We start from the raw sequence: 20,785 nt of genomic DNA, 5'->3' as shown, positions 1-20,785 counted from the left end.
ATATTCCCTAGTAATATTTTTGTACATAGTACCAGGAGACATACACTAGGATGTTGACATAACAGCATTTTAAAACAAAACCAATAAAATTGAGATAAACCAAAGAGTTTAATAAATTATTTCATATTCACACAATAAAACACAAAAATGATTAAAAATAATAACAGCTTTATGAAGGACCTGATACTTGAGGAGAACTGGGTAGCAGAGGAGATGGAATTGAGAGGCAGCCATGTAGAAAGGTAGGTGGTGGATGACAACGGGAAATGAGGAAGAGCCCAGGATAAAAAGTGTGGCATAAAGGACCAATGCTGAGGTGACATTTTTGTAGAATGAACTGCGGTGAAGAAGTCAGTAATTCTAGAGCATAAGTCAAGAATACAGAAGACCTTGAAAGTCAAGATTTGAATAAAGAGAGTCATTGAAGGTTCTTGTTTAGAGAGAAACAAGATGCAAATATATTTCAAAGATGAGTTAAGTGAGTGAGTAGGGTGGCATTAGAATGGGAAAAAGCTGGGACCACAAAGAAAGCACAGAAATTATTACAGAAATTTCGGTATAAAATAATGAGGATCTGAATATAGGTTGTGGAAGTTGAGAGACAAGAGCAATCTAATATCATGGAAGTAGAAACAACAGGAGTCAGGACCAAATTAAACATTGAAATGTAGGGGAGAAAGGGTCAAGAGATGACCTGTTGACAATGCTGACACCTTCATTCTTATTTCATGGGAGATGAGGAAGAGTTGGAGAATTAGAAATAAGACTTCCAGTCTCAGCCCTGACTCACTATATAAACTAATACTCTTAACAAAAATCCTATATAATAAAAGGCTAATATGCAAATCAACTGAATGATAGAATGACTGATCGCTATGATGTGCACTGACCACCAGGGGGCAGATATTTGTTGCAGAAGCTGCCCCCTGGTGGTCAGTATGTTCCCACAGGGGGAGCACCGCTCAGCCAGAAGCCAGGCTCATGGCTGGCAAGCACAGCGGCAGTGGCAGGAGCCTCTCTTGCCTCTGCAACAGCACTAAGGATGTCCAACTGCTGTTAGTTGGACATCTTCCGAGGGCTCCCGGTTGGCGAGAGGGCACAGGCCAGGCTGAGGGACATCCCCTCCACCCGAGTGCATGAATTTCATGCACCGGGCCACTAGTAATTGTAATAAAACCACTATTTGACAGCAACCGACTATTTTAGGTATGGAAGAACTTTATGGGGATATACAATAAAAGAGAAGGATGTGGGGTGAATGCCTTATTTCCACATTTTTCTTCTTTAGCAATATGCACGGTATTGTATAGGCAATACATACTTAAAGAACCTTTTTAGCTCTTTACATGAAATAATAGTGTCATAAATATTTAATTTGTTATAATTAATCATCAAGATCATAATCAGCTATGTGAAGAAACAAAAAAGTAAAAGTATATGTTTCCCCAGGAATAAGTAAGTATATTCATTTAATGAGCTTTCTAGGTTCTTTTGAAACTTATTCTGATTCCTGACAAATTAACTCCAGGTCAAATATATGACATACTACCACTGTATTTTATGTGCTGTATGAACATGTGATTGTACATGAGAGTCACTTGTATAATCAGTATAAAAGGACATTTATATCCATGCTTTGATATTCAAGGTATACTTTTACTATTTTAAGTTATTTTAGAGATTAATTGTATATTCACTTTATTGATGAGTTTCTGGTAATGTGCATAGTATATTAGTTAAATTCTTGTTTATTAAGGTAATATCCAATTACAACATTGTTCCTATGGGAAAATATGATCTATTTCATGACCAAAAACCTAATGAGGTAATTTCTCAGCACTACACTGAAAAGCAAGGGCAGCCTCTCTTTTGGGCTAAATTTTTAACTGAACTATGAAAAGTGTTTCAGAATGCCTTTTAAACATATTTAAATATGCATTTCATATAAGTAATAGTACCCAAAATAATAACTCTTTAGTTCAACATGATAAACCTTGAATGAAGAGCAATATAGAGTTATTTTACATAGAAATGTGACTATCTGACTCATAAAGAATTAAAATACACTTCTACTTCTTTATTCCTTATACCCTTTTTAATCAGTGCTTAAGTATACAGAAGCATAGACAGATGTTTATATTTTATTATTCAACACAGTAAATAGTTCTTCCTTCTATTTTCACTATAAAGATCTCAATTAAAAAAAGAAACAGAAGTTGTTTTCTTGAAAGGATATAGATTTCAGATAAACATATTTAAAAGTACTCACGATCTTCATCTGTCTGTACTATGAGTTCTTGACTTTCCTTCCTTCCTTCCGGATTCATGAGGATGAGTTTCACACTAACATTGGTATATGGTGAGAGGTTAGTGATCGTATGTTGAGGGTGTGAATTATCTGTGTCCCAGCTTACTTCTTCTCGCACCTGTTCTTGTCCTCCTACTTGGTAACAGTAGTGGACTGTGAGATTGTAACTATGGCAACGAGTCACATTATATCCAAATGGCTCCCAGCGGATAGTGATTTGTCGAGATTTGACTTCTACCACTTCCAGTTTTCTTGGGCCTCGCATGGGATCTATTTAGAAAATAAAATAAGGAAAAAGAAAATGTAAGATAAGTGAATTTTAAAAGATCTGGTGAAGTTCAGATGTCACAGATAGTCCTACTTGTCCCCAATATCTGGTCTCCTCTTCTTCTGGAGTAATAAAATTCTTAAATTTTATCAGGGTATAAGGCCACTCAGACTAAAGCCTAAATAAAATTTCCAGCTTCTTCTGCAGATGTGGCGATGTGCCTACATTCTGGTGAAGGATGAAAAGATGAGAAGTTAAGAAGAGTTTCTGGGAGGGTGCCTATAAAGAAGGAGCTCACCATCTGTGTTCTGTCTTCCTTCCTATTAGTGGTCTGAGGACAGGGTATTTGTTGCTCATAAAGCTATGATGAAACATGAGGCTCTTACACATTAAGAATTCAAAGCAATGATGAAAAATGAGCTACAGTTCCTGATAATCACTGAGTTACCATACCAGCTTTGAGCTGCCTACTTCCAAATTTTTCATTAGAGATAAATAAAATGCTTTTATTTAAGCCTCTTTTCCTCTGGGACTCTGCTATAAGAAACCAATCTTTTTAAAAAATTAAATTTATTGGGGCAACATTGGTTAATAAAATTATATAGGTTTCAAGTGTATACTCCTATATTATCTGTATATTTCATTGTGTACCACTACCCAAAGTCAAATCTCTTTTCGTCACCATATATTTGACCCTTTTTACCTTTTACTACTTCCCACTCCCCTCTGATAACCACCATACTGTTATCTGTGTCTATACATTTTTGTTAGTTTCTTTTCCATATTTGTTATTTGTTACTTTCAGTTTTATATCACATATACTATAAGTGGAAAAATAATCCAATCTGAACGTGAAGATATGTATGTTATATATACATATACTTCAAAAAATTTATTTATTTACTTATTTTTTAAATATATTTTATTGATTTTTTACAGAGAGGAAGAGAGAGGGATAGAAAATTAGAAACATCGATGAAAGAGAAACATCGATCAGCTGCCTCCTGCACACCTCCTACTAGGGATGTGCCTGCAACCAAGGTACATGCCCTTGACCAGAATCTAACCTGGGACCTTTCAGTCCACAGGCCGACGCTCTATCCACTGAGCCCAACCAGTTAGGGTTAAAAATTAATTTATAATTATATAGCTGGAAAAAATAAGACTAAATACTTGAGAATTCACCATAAAATAATATAATGATGAAAGAGCATAAACTTCTGAGCAGAATTCCAGGTCTCTTGAGTTTTGATTTGTATACAGTTCATGCAGTCAATACTGAAGTATTTCTTTCCCATCCCTCACAATGTCTTAGCCTGAGCTCCAGACACATAGTTTTAAGCTCAGAAATCTAAATGACATACAAGGAATATAAGCATTTTGAATGGGTTTAAAGAAAGAATATATACAGAGAAGGCTTAAACTTGTTTGTGAAATGAAGATGAAGATAGAATAATACTAAATACATAATATTTATTGAGCACCATATGCTATAGATTTTTCTAAAAGCATTTACTTTTTATGATTTGGGGAAGAACCTAATCTAAAATGAGGTGCTTTGGTATATTCATAAATACATTTGATCCATATATTTTGATTTTTCTTTTCCTGAATTGTGGCCATCATATATGAATTTAAAGTGATCTACAACAGGTAAGGAATCTATAATAATAAAAGCGTATTATGCTAAGTAGACTGAACAGCCGAACGACCTTCTGGATATCATTTTGGACGTCCATCTGGATGAAGCCATGGCGGTGATGGCCGAGGTAAAGGCAGTTAGGGGCAATCAGGCAGGCAGGTGAGCAGTTAGGGGCAATCAGGCAGGCAGGCAGGCAAGTGGTTAGGGGTGATCAGGCAGGCAGGCCAATGGTGAGGAGACAACGGTCCCAGATTGTGAGAGGGATCTCTACGGGGATCGGGCCTAAACTGGCAGTAAGACATCCTCAGAGGGATCCCAGATTACAAGAGGGTGCAGGCCGGGCTGAGGGACCCCCCTCCCCAATTCACGAATTTCATGCACAGGGCCTCTAGTATTAAATTAGCATGAAAATTTGAGAAATAATCACTACCATTTACTGTGTGTGGTCTCATGAAGTGAGTTCCTTTATATATATTCTATGTTCCTCAAAACAATCCTGTGGACTAAGTACTATTTCCCCCAATACACAGAGATTTTTTTAAAAAAATCATGGCAATGTCAGTTCAATAGTTTGACCAGGATCAAGATTTGATGTTAGCACCTGAATTCATATCTGTCTGACAACTAAACAGATGCTGCTTCGACTCTACTACAGGGTTTCTACCAAAAGAATGAAGAAGATAATAAGAAATTAGGACGGTAAAGATACCTAAAACATGACCAAGGAATATAAAATACAATAAATATCCCATGTATTTAATCTTGGGATAAATGCTGAAAAGAATCCTCTCCCTTTTCCTAATTCCAGAGAAGAGGGCTCCCAGGACATGTCCCCTCGCTCAGCTTTCCCAGACAACCCTCCCTATCTCTGCAACCACTGGAAATTTGCCTGGACAATTACTGATTTCCATTTGTGCATACATTCCTCATTATCTCATCATTTAGAACCTAGAGAGAACTTTGAACCACCCCCTTTCCCTGCAACCTCCAACAAATGAAAACATCCAAAGCGAAATAATGTTTTGGTTTTATATATGCGAGTGGGGATTCATTGGCCAAGTATCTGCTAAAACCACAAAGTGAAGTCGATAATGATTGTTCATGCTACACCATCCTGCAATAACTTGAGAAACCAAGGCCAAGTGAGATGAAAACAGCTCCAGAGAAACTGGAGTGGCATTCTCACGGAATGTTCCTTATTACAAAATTAATTTTTTATATTTAAGTTACTAGTGATAGGGAAAATGTCGTAAGTAAGCTATTCAGAAATAACCTTGAAGGTTTTTTTCAGTCCAGACATTTTTCACAGTGTAAAGGAAATGTCTAATTTTATATAATGCTTCATTAGTTGAATGTTTATAAAACATTTTTAATAAGCTCTAGATCCTATATACATAAACAGATTAATATGCATCTCTTTGCCTCTTTCCTTATTAATCACAGTCTGCGAGGACCGTTCTTAAGCATTTTCCTAAGGTTTTCATCAATTTTACTGACTAATAAAATAACTAAGTGCTTCAAATATCAATTTAAACAAGCAATGCAGTTCTAACTTAATTTCAATAGAAAACTACTTTCCACTGTATAGATAAGCCTGTATCATTTCAGTATTCCTTAGCCAAGAGAATACACACATGAATTAAATACTAGGATTTAAAAAAACCAAAGGTACTGGTCGTTTTTTTCTTTTAAACCATACTCTCTTCCTCTCTGCTATTACCTCTTGGAATTAGATCATGGTAAAATTATGAAAGAAACTTCCCATAAATTTTCCAAGTATAATAGCTAAACCTAGCACAAAACAACCCTCTCTGTGACCAAAGCTCCAGGGTCCCTACTGTCATGAGTGTTAAGTTACAGATTTAATGAAAAGAGGCTTGTGCTCACTGGCCTGCATCTTTAAATGCTCAGTTAACAAAAAGAAATGACTTTACCAAAGCTTTCCCAAACCTAATATTTCCACTATGCCCTTCATGGGCCTTTGCCTATAGGATAGTTCTATTGCATCTCCTAATAGGTCAATATTGGCAGGATCCAATCATATCAACAAGGTAAGGGATAAATGCTACTTGGACTGATTCTTTTTTTTTTTACATTTATTACTGTATTCTACAGTAATTTACTTTTTTAAATTGTTTCCAGTATCACATATATCTCCTTCTTTCCCAACCACCCCCCGCCACTGCTCCCACCCTCCAGGACAAGACCCCACCACCCCAGTATCATTGTCCACTGGTTATGCTATATGCATGCATACAAGTCCTTTGGTTGATCTCTTACCCCTCTCCCTGCTCCCCTGTCTTCCCTCTGAAGTTGGATGGTCTGTTCAGTGTTTCTTTATCTCTGGATCTATTTTTGTTCACCAGTTTAATAAATGGTGCTGGGAAAATTGGTCAGATACATGCAAAAGAATGAAACCAGATCACCAACTCACACCATACACAAAAATAAACTCGGATTCTTAAACACTCCTCCCATTAGTCAAAAGCTTAAGAGAGAAGTTGGTTCAATACCACCGTGTGGATAACAGCCCACCTTAGATGAAGAGCTGTCATTTTTATTGTCAGGGCCCAAAGGCTAGAATTAAACGAGTTGGGAAAATGGCATCTGGTAATATAAACTGTGTTGCCAAGTACCTGTGATAACATCTTCCTTCGGTGATAGCACTGATAGGCTAAGTTCATTGACTAAGGGAATCTGATAATCCTTTCAACTCATCCTTAGCAAACTGCCGGATTTCATTGCTTCCTTTTTTAAATCTTTTCTTCTGCCATTCTACAAAACTGAGCTCTGATATAGCAATGGTTTACAATGGTTACATCTTAAGTTAGTGTTTTATAGTACCTGTACCTTCTGTCAGAACCATTTCGATTAGTGTACTGCTAAACGTGAAGGAGGCATTCCACAGGGACAATTTACTCTAGTGACTTGGACTGATGATCATTGAAGACTTTGAGGGGCATCATTGTAGAAATATATCCCTATTGTAGGAAATGAATGGCAACTTCATAATCAGAAATGGGTGATTTCAGTAGGCTGATTACAACTCATGCTGCATTTCGGGGAGTAGTGTACACACTGCCAAAAAACCTTGGCCTACTATTACTACCATTCTATGTGTGCAAAATAAGTCTCTTGGAGTTAGATAACAGGATAATAAATTATATTCACAGGACCAATACTTGTAGAATATTTGCTTCTCTTTCCTCACAATTCTAAAGATGCTAAAAGGATGTGAGTCTATTCCAAGGACGTGTCACTTCACACTTGCACCCTTGGCCAACACTGTTATGGGCATTGTGACAGGCCCCACTGGCATGGAGCATGCGGTCTGACCTGGGCCCACCGGCTGGATAACAGCCCACCAGAACATCCTCTCGAAGGAGAACAATGGCTGTCATGCCTAAGCTTAGTCAGGAACTTCTTACCAATTCCCCTACTGGCCAGCAGCATTTTTCATTATGCTCTATTTCTGTGAGTTTGAGTCAGGTTTCAAGCACAGAAATCTGACAGTTGCAGCCCTGACCCCAGGGAACCAGCACGCCAGGTTCTAGCCTCCAGCACTGTGGCATCCTATTTAATCGGTTATTCTGGCTCCTTCTACATTCACTCCTGTTTTTTCTATAAATCAGAGAAGAAACTGACAGATAGGATCAATTTCCATTGCAGGTTCAATTCACAGCTCATTTCTCCGGAACCCTGCACTTTTACCTTCTATTACTACTAGAGTGCTTTTTCAGAAGCTCAATTCAGAACTTGTGAGAGATATTTGGGTGTAATTTGAGGATCCTGTCATTAATAATAAAAAACACAGATTGCAACCAAGGTTTCCACTAACAGGTTTCTCTTTTGTCCTTCTTCATGAATTATCTGGAGGTCTATTACAACAAAAGGAATAACCAGCAGATTGGCATGGTGAACCCCCTTTGACACCTGCAGCTACTGTATTTCTGCCTTGCCAATTACACAAGAGAAGGTGACAAAATAATAAAATGATAGCTTCATTTTCTTTACTGTCCAACTAAATCAAAGACAATACCTGATTAAGACAATATTATAGCGGCATGCCCAATCATCAGTATTCCTAAGCAGCAAGGAATTAAATTCCATGTACATGATGGCACTATTTTTAAGTGAAATAGCTGTAGTTTTGGTTTATCAGTCAATGTTTTCCAGGTTTTAAAAAGTGCCCTTTGTCAGAGAAGTTGAAAATTCTGAAATATACCAATTATTTTTCTTTAAATATTTATTGTTGAAAGTATTACATATGTCCCTTCTTCCCCCCCCAACCATTGACCTCTTCTAACCCACCCCTGACCCCCACCCCAGGCCTTCACCACCCTATCGTCTGTGTCCATGGGTTATGTATATATGCATACAAGTTCTTTGGTTGATTTCTTCCCTCCCACCCACCCTCTCCACCTTCCCTCTGAGATTCCACATGCTACTCTAAAGGCATCTATAGTCCTGTGACATAATTGAATACATTAAAACTTGTTATAATAATTATATGAATTTGAATAGTCCCTCCCACCAAAATATTTTTACAGATATTATATGAATACTTTTTACATAACTATTGTATCATAATTAGAATCAATAAATGTACTTGGAAAGTTTTTTTCTTAACTGTATCACCCAATCCTACATCAATGAATAATTTATTCCCAAATAACAAATTGAATTTCAAAATTAGTACTAATTTAAAATATGAAAAAAACAGTTTTATTGAGTAAGTGAATGAAAGTGAAGCTTTATAGAAAATCAGACATTCTACTTTATGTCTTGCTTTACGATGGACATATTCTTCACAATATCTTTCATGTGTTCCAAGTGCTGGTTTGAACTTTTTCTAAAACAGAAAGATAAGTAACCTACTACCCATGTTTCTGGGAAATGGACTATCCACATATGAATTATATTGGTCGTTTACATTTTGATCACAGTAGAAAGCTGGAATTCCTATTCGCATTTTATGGGCATGTAAAGGATTACCTTACATAACAAAGTGACTAAGACACACACTACGGTGAGAATGCAGACCCTCTCAGGCAAGAGTCTAATAGACACTCTACACCCGAGTGACCTGTGCTGCCCTGGAGGAGGATTCTCCAGTGGCGTTGGGTGACCCGGAAAGAGCAGTGTGTACAAATGCTGTGCTTAGTTCAGTTTGTCCACTTGAAAAATAAAGGAATACATTTTTGGTTTCAGGGGAGTTACCAAGGTGCCTGGTTTCAGGATAATTTCACCAAGTCTTTCAGGATAACTTTCAAAAAGAATTTTCTGCTTTAATGTTCTTACTGAAGAGTTTGTTGAATGGCAGGTGGAAAAAGAGGCAGTAAAAATTTTACTATTGGTACCATCTGAAATAAAGAAATATGAGCATTGATAAAGTACCCAATGGTAGTAACATTTGTCACATTGTATTTTGCCTGAATTGATTAACTGTATAAAGTAACACTAGGAGTCCCGTAATGGTTGAAAGATATTATTCTGTAGAACATGAAGTATCCTTTTTTGTTGGTTTTAATTTAAGGTTTTTGAAATTCTAAGTAATAACACTTTAAAATACATTGAAAAGTACAAAATCAATCACTGTTGTACATACTAAAATCAAATGTTAACATTTTGTGTTTTGCTTCAGATCACTTTTTATTAAAGAAATAAAATATTGCTGGTATAAATCCTTTCCACATTCCTGCAGGCTATCCCAAGGTTATTATGTATCATTCCCAGACATGTCTTTGTACTTTTATTACATATATCTGGGATGGTTAAAAATTTAGGTAATTGCTACCATTTTTTTGCAACTTGAGGTTTCATTCAACATTAGCTATGCTGAAACATAGATCTTGTTTAGATGTATAGATAGGTCAGATAGATCATTTAACCGGTGTATAGAAGGCCATTAATACATGAACCATAGTTTACTAGTATTCATTTCAGCATGGAGGACTAGATAGAGTGAGTCTACTTCTTCTCTATTACAAGCAGTGCACAATGAGCATCCTTGTATATTATATCCAGTTGGCCACAGTTTCCCTTGGGTTCAGACAATAAGTAAGACTATTGGCTTTTACACTTTGCACATCTTTAAGTGTACTAGATAATATTAAATTGCTCTAAAAAAAGAAAACAATGTTCAGATGTTTCTTTTTCCCCAAAGAGATTTTATTTTAAGGCTCTAAGCTCAAGTCAGTTTCTGAGGATAGATCTTAAATTTTGGTGCTGGTTCCAGTAAAATGTGAATAAACAGAGTCTAAATCATGTTTTTGACATAACTTTTGAAATTAAAATATACTATGTACAGAGGTATTTCTTTCCTCAGCTATAGCAATTCTGTTTAACAAGTGTTCATGTCAGGTCTCTCTGCCAATAGCTGCTCCTCATATCATATCATATCATTACATGTGTTTGCATCAAATAAAAATAAAATAAAAAATTCACTTATCAAGAAGAATTAGATAAATTGATAGGTAATCGATCTCTAAAATAATCATTAAGATTTCAGATTACAAAAAAAGCATACACGTCATTTACCATGAAATACTCTCTACTTCAAAACAACCAGGTCCTGAATATGTTTACATACATAAACATATACATGCATGTAGACAAATAAACACACATATACATACATACACATTACACAAACTAAAAGTTCTTAGAGAAGACATTTTTAATGAACAAAAACTTAGGATAAACCAGTTCAGCAGTAAATGTGCTGTGAGGTAGGCATGTTGACAGAGGTTGAGGGATATTTTTTTTCAGCAACCTAATGCCATTCACTAATTTACCAGACCTCAATATTCATACACACACATAAAGTACTTAAATTGCATTTTCACAGAGTTTCCAAATCAACTAGTAGGTCCTCCTCCCTAATCTTACCATTCCCTCATGCTGTAGCCAGAATGCCTTTCCTATGTGACATTCATCTGAATCTAAGGACTTTTAATTGTTGTCCCTTTATCATACAAACCAAATAAAAGCATTTCCATTAGTAAATCAAAACTATCAAACAGATCACATACCATTCTTACTTTCTGTACTAGTGAGGTGAATCTATCTGCTGTATACCATATACACTCTCTCTCCAAAATTAATATCTCTGCTCTCACTGACCCATATACATGCAGCAATAGTCACCATTCACCTGCCAAACGTAGCTTTTAATTTCTTTCAATATTGCATCAAAATCAATCTCTCTATGACTGTTTCTTTTTAGTTAAAATAAAAACTCAGAGAGACCTTTACAGACCCACATGGTCAAAACCCCAATGTTCATATATTGACTCGGTTTCTATATGTTTTATTGCATTCTGTAACAATCAAGTTCATTGAATACAGACACCATGTCTAATAGAAATGCTTTACAGCGGTTCTCAACCTGTGGGTCGTGAACCCTTTGGGGTCGAACAACCCTTTCACACGGGTCGCCTAAGACCGTCGGAAAACACATATATAATTACATATTGTTTCTGTGATTCATCACTATTCTTTAATTATGTTCAGTTTGTAACAATGAAATTGGGGGTCACCACAACATGAGGAACTGTATTAAAGGGTTGCAGCATTAGGAAGGTTGAGAACCACTGCTTTAGAAGATGTCTACATCTGCTAATCAACACATTTAATAAATGAATGCTAACATAAAATAATAAATATCCTCCATCTAGCTCAGCTCCTCTGTTCTCATAAGTCAATTCCGGAAACATCTCCGTTTCTCCAGTATTTACCAGTGTTCTGTGCTGTGACTTGCATCTGTTTTACTTTACCGCTTTAAAGGAGTCATAGTATAAACATGGCTTCCACTAACCACGGGAATGGTCCATTTTTGCCTGAGCTCCTTGGTGACATTTCCGAAGTGTAAAGGTCATTGCTGTAGAAGGAACACTACTGCTATACAGCAAAATTAGAATCTTCAATTGTTTCGATGCACTGGGATGAACAAACTGCAATTCATCCTATAGATGAACTTTACAAGAAAACTGTTCTATGAAATAAAAATAAGTCTGTAGTAAAAGACTTCCTTGTATTTATTTCAGACCATATAAAATAGGAGGAGGCAAAATGATTTCCAAAGAGTTCTTCAGAAGTGTCAGAAATTGGACTGGAATGGGTTTTGACCTTTTCTAACCCTCATAAAGCAGTGATACCCACAAAAAGCCTCAGAAGTTTGGATCTGATATTTTACCCAGAGCAATGGTTTACCCAAACCATTCACTCTTCATTACAGAAGTCAGGTGATTAGTGTTGGAGAAGAGCAAATCACATACAATTTAGTTTTACCTATAGTAACCATTCTCTCTAGGTTAACACTTAGCAGGTAAATCTTATTTAATTTTTTTAAACTGTTTAGAGCCTCCTATTTTGGTATTTACAATCTTTTTATGATTGCCTCGTCTTCTGTTTTAAGTTATTTATGAGTTTGGCTGAATGGTATCACAAAATGCCACACTCAACTATGCTAAAATTATTCTTCTGTGTTTTCATCAACAACTTGTTTTAGAAAGAGCTTTCCTCAATGTAAAATTGCATATGATTGATAAGCTTCTGTTTAAAATCCTAAGTTTTCCATCCTTCATATCTTCCAGGGAAGCTGGGAGAATGGAGGGTAGAAAATACAGTTCTAGAAGGTTAGACAGCATGTTGCTTGCATCCCACTGAGAATTTTAATATCAGGACACAAAAAGGAATAGACAGTTTCTTTTATTTTAAAAAGATAAGAAAAAAAGAAACGGAAATTCTAATTTAAAACTTAAAAACAAGCTTGATTTTTTTTTATCAAGAGTAATAAAAAGCTGTGGTATATTCACACCATGGAATACTATGCAGAAGTAAAAAGAAGGATCTCTTACCCTTTGAGACAGCATGGAAGGACCTGGCGAATATTATGCTAAACGAAATAAACCAGTCAGAGAAAGACAGGTATCACATGATCTCACTCATATGTGGAATCTGATGAACAAAATAAACTGGTGAACAAAATAGACCCAGAGACATAGAAGCACGGAACAGACTGACAAATCTCAGAGGGAAGGTGGGGGTGGGGGTGTGTGGGTAGGTGGGGAGAGATTAACCACAGAGTTCATATGCATATATGTATAACCCATAGCCACAGACAATAGTGTGGTGAAGGCCAGGGGGTGGGGCATGTGTGGCATGGAAGATGCCAAAGGGAAAAAAAGTATTTCAACAATAAAGATAAATTTAGAAAAATATTAAACACAAAAAGAGTATTTTGCCTCACTGTTGAGTTATCTCCAGATTTTGCTACTAAATTAGCCCTGGCTTATAGTCATTATACCCTAAAAGTAGTTTTTGAGTGGGATTGACTCAATTTTTCCACTTTTCTGACTTTTCTATGTTACTTTTCAAACCCTTTCAAATATTAAGTCTTAGCTTACTATGAGAAAGCTCAATTTTCTATTTAAAAAATGGAAGGCAATATGAATTTTTCTATTTCCCAACATGCCAGAAAATCAATCAATTATTATTGAAGATGTACTGATTCACAGCCATTTATTCCAACACTCCTGGATGCCTGTCATCTGCTTCATGTCCCTTAGAGAATAGTCTATTACATTCATTTAAGAACAACTACCCCAAACTTCTTTGAATGAACTTTTGTCTCCCGATTTCATAGCACTCGGAAGAAGTTCTAGACATCCTCTTCTCCACTGTCCACGAAAATGAGGAGGGGGTGGGGTCACAAGTCCCTCAAGATGCCCTTGCCATTTCATGCACTGACCTTATTGCTCCCACCGCCCGAGAGATTCTAACATCCAGCTCTCAGTGGGGAGGGTGTGGGATATGAATTGGGGTAAAGGGGAGTTTTTTTTTTATTTTTTTATTATTAGTTAAGGTATTACAAATGTGTCCTCATCCCCCCCATTAACCCCCAACCTCCCCCCCACACACACAAACTCATGCTCCCATCCCCCCGTTGTCCATGTCCATTGGTTTGGCTTATATACATGTATACAAGTCCTTCGGTTGATCTCTTCCCCTTACCCCCGCCCTCCCCTACTTTCCTTCTGCGGATTGATAGCCTGATCGCTGTTTCTCAGTCTTTGGGTCTGTCCCTTTTCATCAGTCTATGTTGTTCTCTATAATCCACAAATGAGTGAGATCATGTGGTATTTATCTTTCTCTGACTGGCTTATTTCACTTAGCATAATGCTCTCCAGTTCCATCCATGACGTTGCAAAAGGCAAGAGTTCCTTTTTTTTTTTTTACCGCAGCATAGTATTCCATTGTGTATATGTACCACAGTTTTCTAATCCATAAAGGGGAGTTTTATAAAGCTCCCCCTGAAGTAATCTGGAGACCACCCTCACCCCACGTGGTAAAGAATGCCTGAAATACAAACATGAGCACACATACTATGCCACCTGGAGAAGTTCACGGTGTGACGGATATAATACAGCACACTTTTGCTCTTAGGTTGTTTGGTGCTATCTTTTCTTTTTTCTTAACTTGCTGTGTTTTTCCAGGTATTGCTTTCTTGAATAAAATCACAAGGGAACTATAACAAATAAAGATTATTATAATAGCTAATTCCTTACTCAACTTGTGAAAATAAATTTCAGTTCACTAATGTAGATTTCTATTATTTTAAATTCTGCTTACTTGTCACAGAAACTTAAAAAAAAGTACCAATAAGTATGCTTCCTTTAATATTGCTTAGAAATCACTTAAAAATTATGGAATATATTGAATAATTTGTTATTATTTTAATTTATCTTTATTGTTGAAAGTATTACAGATAACTCCCTACATCCCCCATTAACTCCCTCCAACCTGCATCCAGCCCTCCCATTCCTAGGCCTTCACCACACTATTGTCTGTGTCCATGCATATAAGTTCTTTGGTGAATCTCTCCCAATCCACCCACCCATCCACCCAACCTTCCTTCTGAGATTCATGAGTCTGTTCCATGCTTTTATGTCTCTGGCTATATTATGTTCATCAGTTTATTTTGTTCATTAGATTCCACATATGAGTGAGATCATGTGATACTTTGACTTTCTCTCAATGGCTTATTTTGCTTGGCATAATACTCTCCAGGTCCCTTTATGCTGTCTTAAAGGGTAAGAGATCCTTCTTTTTTTTTACAGCTGCATAATATTCCATTGTGTAAATGTAACACATCTTTTTATCCACTCATCTACTGATGGGCACTTGACCTGTTTCCAGAATCTTAATAAGGCAGATCATTCATTTGCCATCTAGTGTTCAGTTTAGTTTAAAATACTCATAATTTATACATTTTGAAAATTAATTATACATTATATCAATAATCCATCAGATAATACTTCTAATGGGTTGATATAATAAAGAGTAAACTCTAGCTTTATCATCCTTTCTGAAGTTAAATTCTTAGTGAAGAATAAAATCTTTCAAAATTAAAAACAATCTTTCTTTGATCTAGTGCTCATTTTCCTGCATTTGCAGATGCTTTCTCACTTCCTAATACCTCATAGCAAGAACACATGGTGGGTTAGACTTACTTGGATGGGGTGAGGAGGAGGCAATACTTAGCTTTGACATGGAGGCCCAGGAATCTAGATTTTGAGGAGAGCTGTTGAATATGATCTATCTATGCTTTGAATGTAGCAACTTGACAAACTAAACAGACTACACAGGGAATAATGGGAAGTTCTGATCCTGAAACTAGATCTCCTTGTGGGGTAGGGGAAGATGAGAAAAACAAAACAAAAGCAATAAATGGTGTCTATGGAAAAAACATAGATTTAAGCAAGGACACTACATCATAGAGGACCAAGAGCTGCTTAGATTGGGGTTTTGGGAAGGGGGTGGTGATAAGTCATCACACTTCCTCCCCAAGTGCTCCCCCCACACTAAGTTGGGAACGAAAGAAAAAATAAATAAATACAAGTCTAGATACACGGTGGATACAATATAAAATATAGATGGGAGATAGAGACAAGATATGGGATAAGTAGTAGTCTCAGCTACGCATAAATTTGTTGAAGTTTTAGGAGGCCAATACCTAATAGTCTGCCTTCCCTTTCAGGTTTTTAAATGAGACATAGACACCAGAGAAGTAAAGATCATACTGTTAGGTTCATTAATGATAACAATGATTGAAGAAAATGACTTACATCTGTGTCCATATAAACTTTCTTTTAAATTCTTTCTTACTATTCCTCATTTAAACTCTTTTTTTCCATATCTGTTTTGAGCTTTAATTAACATCATAAAATTTACCCATTTAAATTGCACAATTCAATATTTTCTAGTATATTTACAAAGTTGTACAATCACAATCTAAGTTTAAAACATTTTCATTACCCCTAAAAGAGACTCCATATGCTCTATCAGTTACTCCCCATTTCCCATCAATGCCACCACCTCCAGCACAGATGATGTGAACGAACAAAAAAAAATCTAAATTAACTACAAGAAAAAAATCAACATAGCTTTTTTATAATGTAAACAAGAATAACAAGTATATATTTTATTAAAACATTGCCACAGGACCAAATAATAGAGAGACAGAGAGACATTTAAGGTAGAGTGAACCATATCAATGAAGACACAATGTCAGGTGATCACATAGCATGACTATTCAGCAGATTGAAACGGTGGTGTCAGGTTAGCATCAGGATGTGCTAACAGCAACTATCCAGGTTCTAGGCATAGAATGGAAAAATTTCAGGCATTTTAATAAGGAAGGAGGTCAGGTGCTGCGATCTAGTTGCCTGACATGGGATATAAGTTGGCATTTAATCTGATCAGTTATCACTGGGGTAAAACAAAATTATAAGGCAGCCAGAAGCAAAGTGACTAAGTACTGAGCCTCATGCCCTCTTCAAATCTCCCCTGCATGAGGTCGATAAAGGTCCTGGAGACAGCGTAGGGTTATGCCTATATCTGAGCTCAAGTGGCCCCAGTTATGGGGAGAAGAGATGTGATGAGCTGGTGAAGCAGATACAGTGACCAGCCTGTTAGCCGCAGAGTGGAAGGGGGAAAGCCTGGAGGAAAGTCAAAGCTGGAGATTCTTACAGGATGACTGTATTGGCAATGGTAAACTCAGCCTGTACCAGGAAAATGGCAATGTGAGAAATATCTCAGAAACACAAATCATGGGAGATGGTTGGTTAAATAGTCGGAGTGGGACAGTGGGGGGGGGGGGGGCGGGGAGGGCGCAAAGGAAAGGAAAGGCTGCAAAAGTGACATACTGAAGACAGTCTTGCCAAGACAGAGCCCAAAGGGAGAAGAGCTTGGATTGAAATGTGTGTGCAATATCCACAAAAGGAAACTGGGATGCCACTTAAAATGAATCTGCAGCTCAAGCTCACGATGGAAGATTTGCAGTTTATGTGACTGTTCAAGCCTCTGGTATAGATGGTGATTTCAAGAAAAAGCATTTTAAAAGAAGAGAGGAATAATGAAAAAGACCACTTTAGCTGAACTTAATTTTAACTTGATTTTATGCTTTTTAAAAAAAGATATTTCAAGGTATTTGTCCTTCCATATGAAACTGACAGTAATATTAAAAGTTATAATTTTTAAGCCATTCATTCTTTGATATATATGCCATTTTCAATAGGTAATTTTACAATAGACTTTCCTTGAATTAAAAAAAAGATAAATAAGTTTTAGTCAAGTGAGGAATTTTCAGCTTTGCACAAGAGCCAACTGGTATTGGAATTTTTATATTTGATACATATTAATAGCTATACATTTTAGAGAATGCTTCATTTAAATTCTAATGTATTTTAATAAGGAATGAAAGAATATCACCCAGTATATTTTTTTTCTTAAATTACTCCTAGTGCTTGATTACTCCTCTACAATCAAAATCATGTCTTACATATGAATGATACAAAACAAGGCTACAGCCTGCATGTCTATAAGAGAGATTTTAGCTGCTTGTTTAAAATGACATACCTAGCTATTCAGTAATCACTTTCTAATAACCCCTTTCATTTCCAAATCTACTTAGCCATCAGGCAGCAGTAAGGAGCAAGCTGGCAGCAGTTTTTACAACTGCACATTAGTTTTACATTTCATGACAAGCTAATTCTAGAGAGTTCTAAAGAGAGACAAGCATGGGCTCTTGTGATTTTCTTTCCTTTGCATGAAGGAAACATGTGACTTGCTGCTAAACGAAAGACAAAAGGCCACAGACATATACTTTTCACATCATCCTTATGTCAGTGACAATTTGCCCCAATTGTACCCCAGGTGCTACGTTACATATCTAAGTCAACAAAAAGTAACTAGCTGAGAATTACTCCTCAGCCCAAACAAGAGAGTTATAATGCAGAGGTTCAGAATCCCAACCACAACTGGAGTTGAACATAGTATGATGGTGGGATCCTCATTAAGAGGTCATGGGTTTAAATGCTGGCAAACTTACTGCAGAACTTCAGTATACACATTTTATTTTATATTTTTAAAATAGTTTTATTGATTTCAGAGAGGAAGGGAGAGGGAGGGAGAAACAGAAATATCAATGATGAGAGAGAATCATTGATCAGCTCTATACTGAGGTTCGAGCCCACAACTTGGGCATGTGCCCTGACCAGAATCCTGGTTCATAGGTCGATGCTCAACCACTGAGTCATGCCGGCCAGGTAACTTACACATTTTATAATGCAGAAATATAATCACACTGTATTAGAAATGACAAATATGCTTGGCCATGTGAATTTGGTCACAAAAGGGGCTTTCTGATGCAGACAAACTCAAGCCAAGCCTTATACCTGGTATTAAATTCAAAACCCTATCAAGTGTCAAGTGTGTGAATATAGAGCACCGAATAGCTGAAAGAGTAAACTGATTTTCAAGGCATTATTTTAGCCAATCCATGGTCCACATCTGAGCAATACTTTACTCTCTTGGTTTAGGCTTTTAAAGTTGCCATGAAAATCGCCTGGTAAAATGATAAACCACGGTATAAATCTTCTCAGGTTTTAGCAGCTCCATCCTCCCAGGAAAGCACAGGCACACATGTTGTTTATAATGCTTTACAAAAATAAATGGGTCTGCTAGTTCATACATCCGTCTGAAGAAGATGTAGCAGGATGTTCTTGCTATCACTGCAGTCTATTGCTGCTGACAAACTGCATTAATTCTAAGTCATTATCCCCAACAATATTAGCTAAATCAAGAATTTAAGACAGGACTTCACTGAACCAAAGTGACAACACTGGTGGCCATATAAATCTATACTAGAGAAATGTTATCAATTAATGCTACATGGCTAAATAGCAGAGTTAATTTTTTCAACATGAATACAGTCTGATATGTGTAACCAACCTGAACCAAGGGATGTAGAATGAAATCAACTTTGGCAACTTCATTTTCAAATGCAAGAACTGATAAATGAACACTACTCTCCAGATCAACTGGTGAAATAAACTTTGAACTGCTCAGTGCATTCAGGCCCAGAATGAACAGAAATAGCTCTTTCACCAAGCAATTATGTATTGACCGTTTTAAATATCTGGCAACAAGACAGAATAAATGACAGATGTGAAAATGGAGAAATGAGATTAAAAGAAAACAAATGCAAAGAAATTCCCTTTTAATTTTTGACTGACTCATATTCTCTCTGTATTTCTCCACAAAAATTATCCATATCATTGTTTTCAAAAAGCCTGTGCTTCTTTTCTTCTAAATCCTACCACTACCCATGACCTTGAACTGTATCTTAGTCCTTCAACTCCAAGCCAGCTTTTGGTTGACTTGTTTGTTTACAAATAGCACACATACTGCTAGCCCAATGCAACTGTACACAATACAGGGTGCACTCGTTGGCTCTGGACTCGGGGAATAACCCAAGTACAAAAATAATTCTGAACGGGAATGCTATCTGGGTGAGAATGTGGAGAGCAAGAATCATACTTGGCTGCCATACATCACAACACATGGTGCATATTCAGAGAAAGCACGCCAGCCAGCACCTGCTCACTTTTCACAAGCTGAAATACACTCCCCTGAGTTATTGCTGAAATCTGGAAGCTTGGGATGGGTCACTCAGGAGGCTAAAGTGAGAAGAAGTGACAGTAGTGAGTAGCTAAGACACCACATCATCACTGGTTAAGGCTCTAAGGGCAAGAGGAAGTTGAATCGAGTTGGGGAGATGAGAGAGGTGTCAGAGCCTGAGAAAGCTGTATGTGGGGGAATAAGTGGTCAAGCTGGGAAGGGGTACCCAAAATATATGCAACCAACTCTTGGCTTAAGTGGAAATTACCCACCAAAGGTTTCATCTCAATAATGTTTACTTCTTCTCTAGAGCTATAAATGCAAATTATTCAAATTATTAACCCTAGTATTCTATCAGTTTATAATATACACAGTTTGAAATATAGCCAAGAAGTTGTTTTTTTTCAATCGAGGCCTTCAGTTATTATTTTTGACCAGAGTATGGGTATCCACACTATGGGAAGATCCTTTCAATAATCTCAAAGCCTCAAAACCTTCGTTAGTCTCATCTCAATTGCCTGCTAGCTCTGAAAATCTTCAGCCCTGGAAAAGAATAAATATGGATCCAATCATGTATCAAATACCACATTATAAACAATAA

General features: G+C 36.7%; 1 protein-coding gene across 5 annotated transcripts in view; it reads right to left on the bottom strand.

Annotated features, from left to right (window-relative positions):
• Positions 1-20,785, bottom strand: part of PTPRM (protein tyrosine phosphatase receptor type M) — a 661,667-nt gene that overhangs the window by 259,355 nt on the left and 381,527 nt on the right. For all 5 annotated transcript variants that reach the window (XM_059706595.1, XM_059706597.1, XM_059706599.1 and 2 more), the window contains exon 8: positions 2,270-2,578. In XM_059706595.1, coding sequence (XP_059562578.1) covers positions 2,270-2,578 — 309 coding nt within the window. The remainder of the gene's footprint in view (positions 1-2,269; positions 2,579-20,785) is intronic.

Source organism: Myotis daubentonii, chromosome 8 (assembly GCF_963259705.1).
Source record: "Myotis daubentonii chromosome 8, mMyoDau2.1, whole genome shotgun sequence".
NCBI classification, from domain to species: Eukaryota; Metazoa; Chordata; class Mammalia; order Chiroptera; family Vespertilionidae; genus Myotis; species Myotis daubentonii.
The sequence above is the reverse complement of the archived record's forward strand: the minus strand, read 5'-3'. Positions and strand labels throughout refer to the sequence as shown.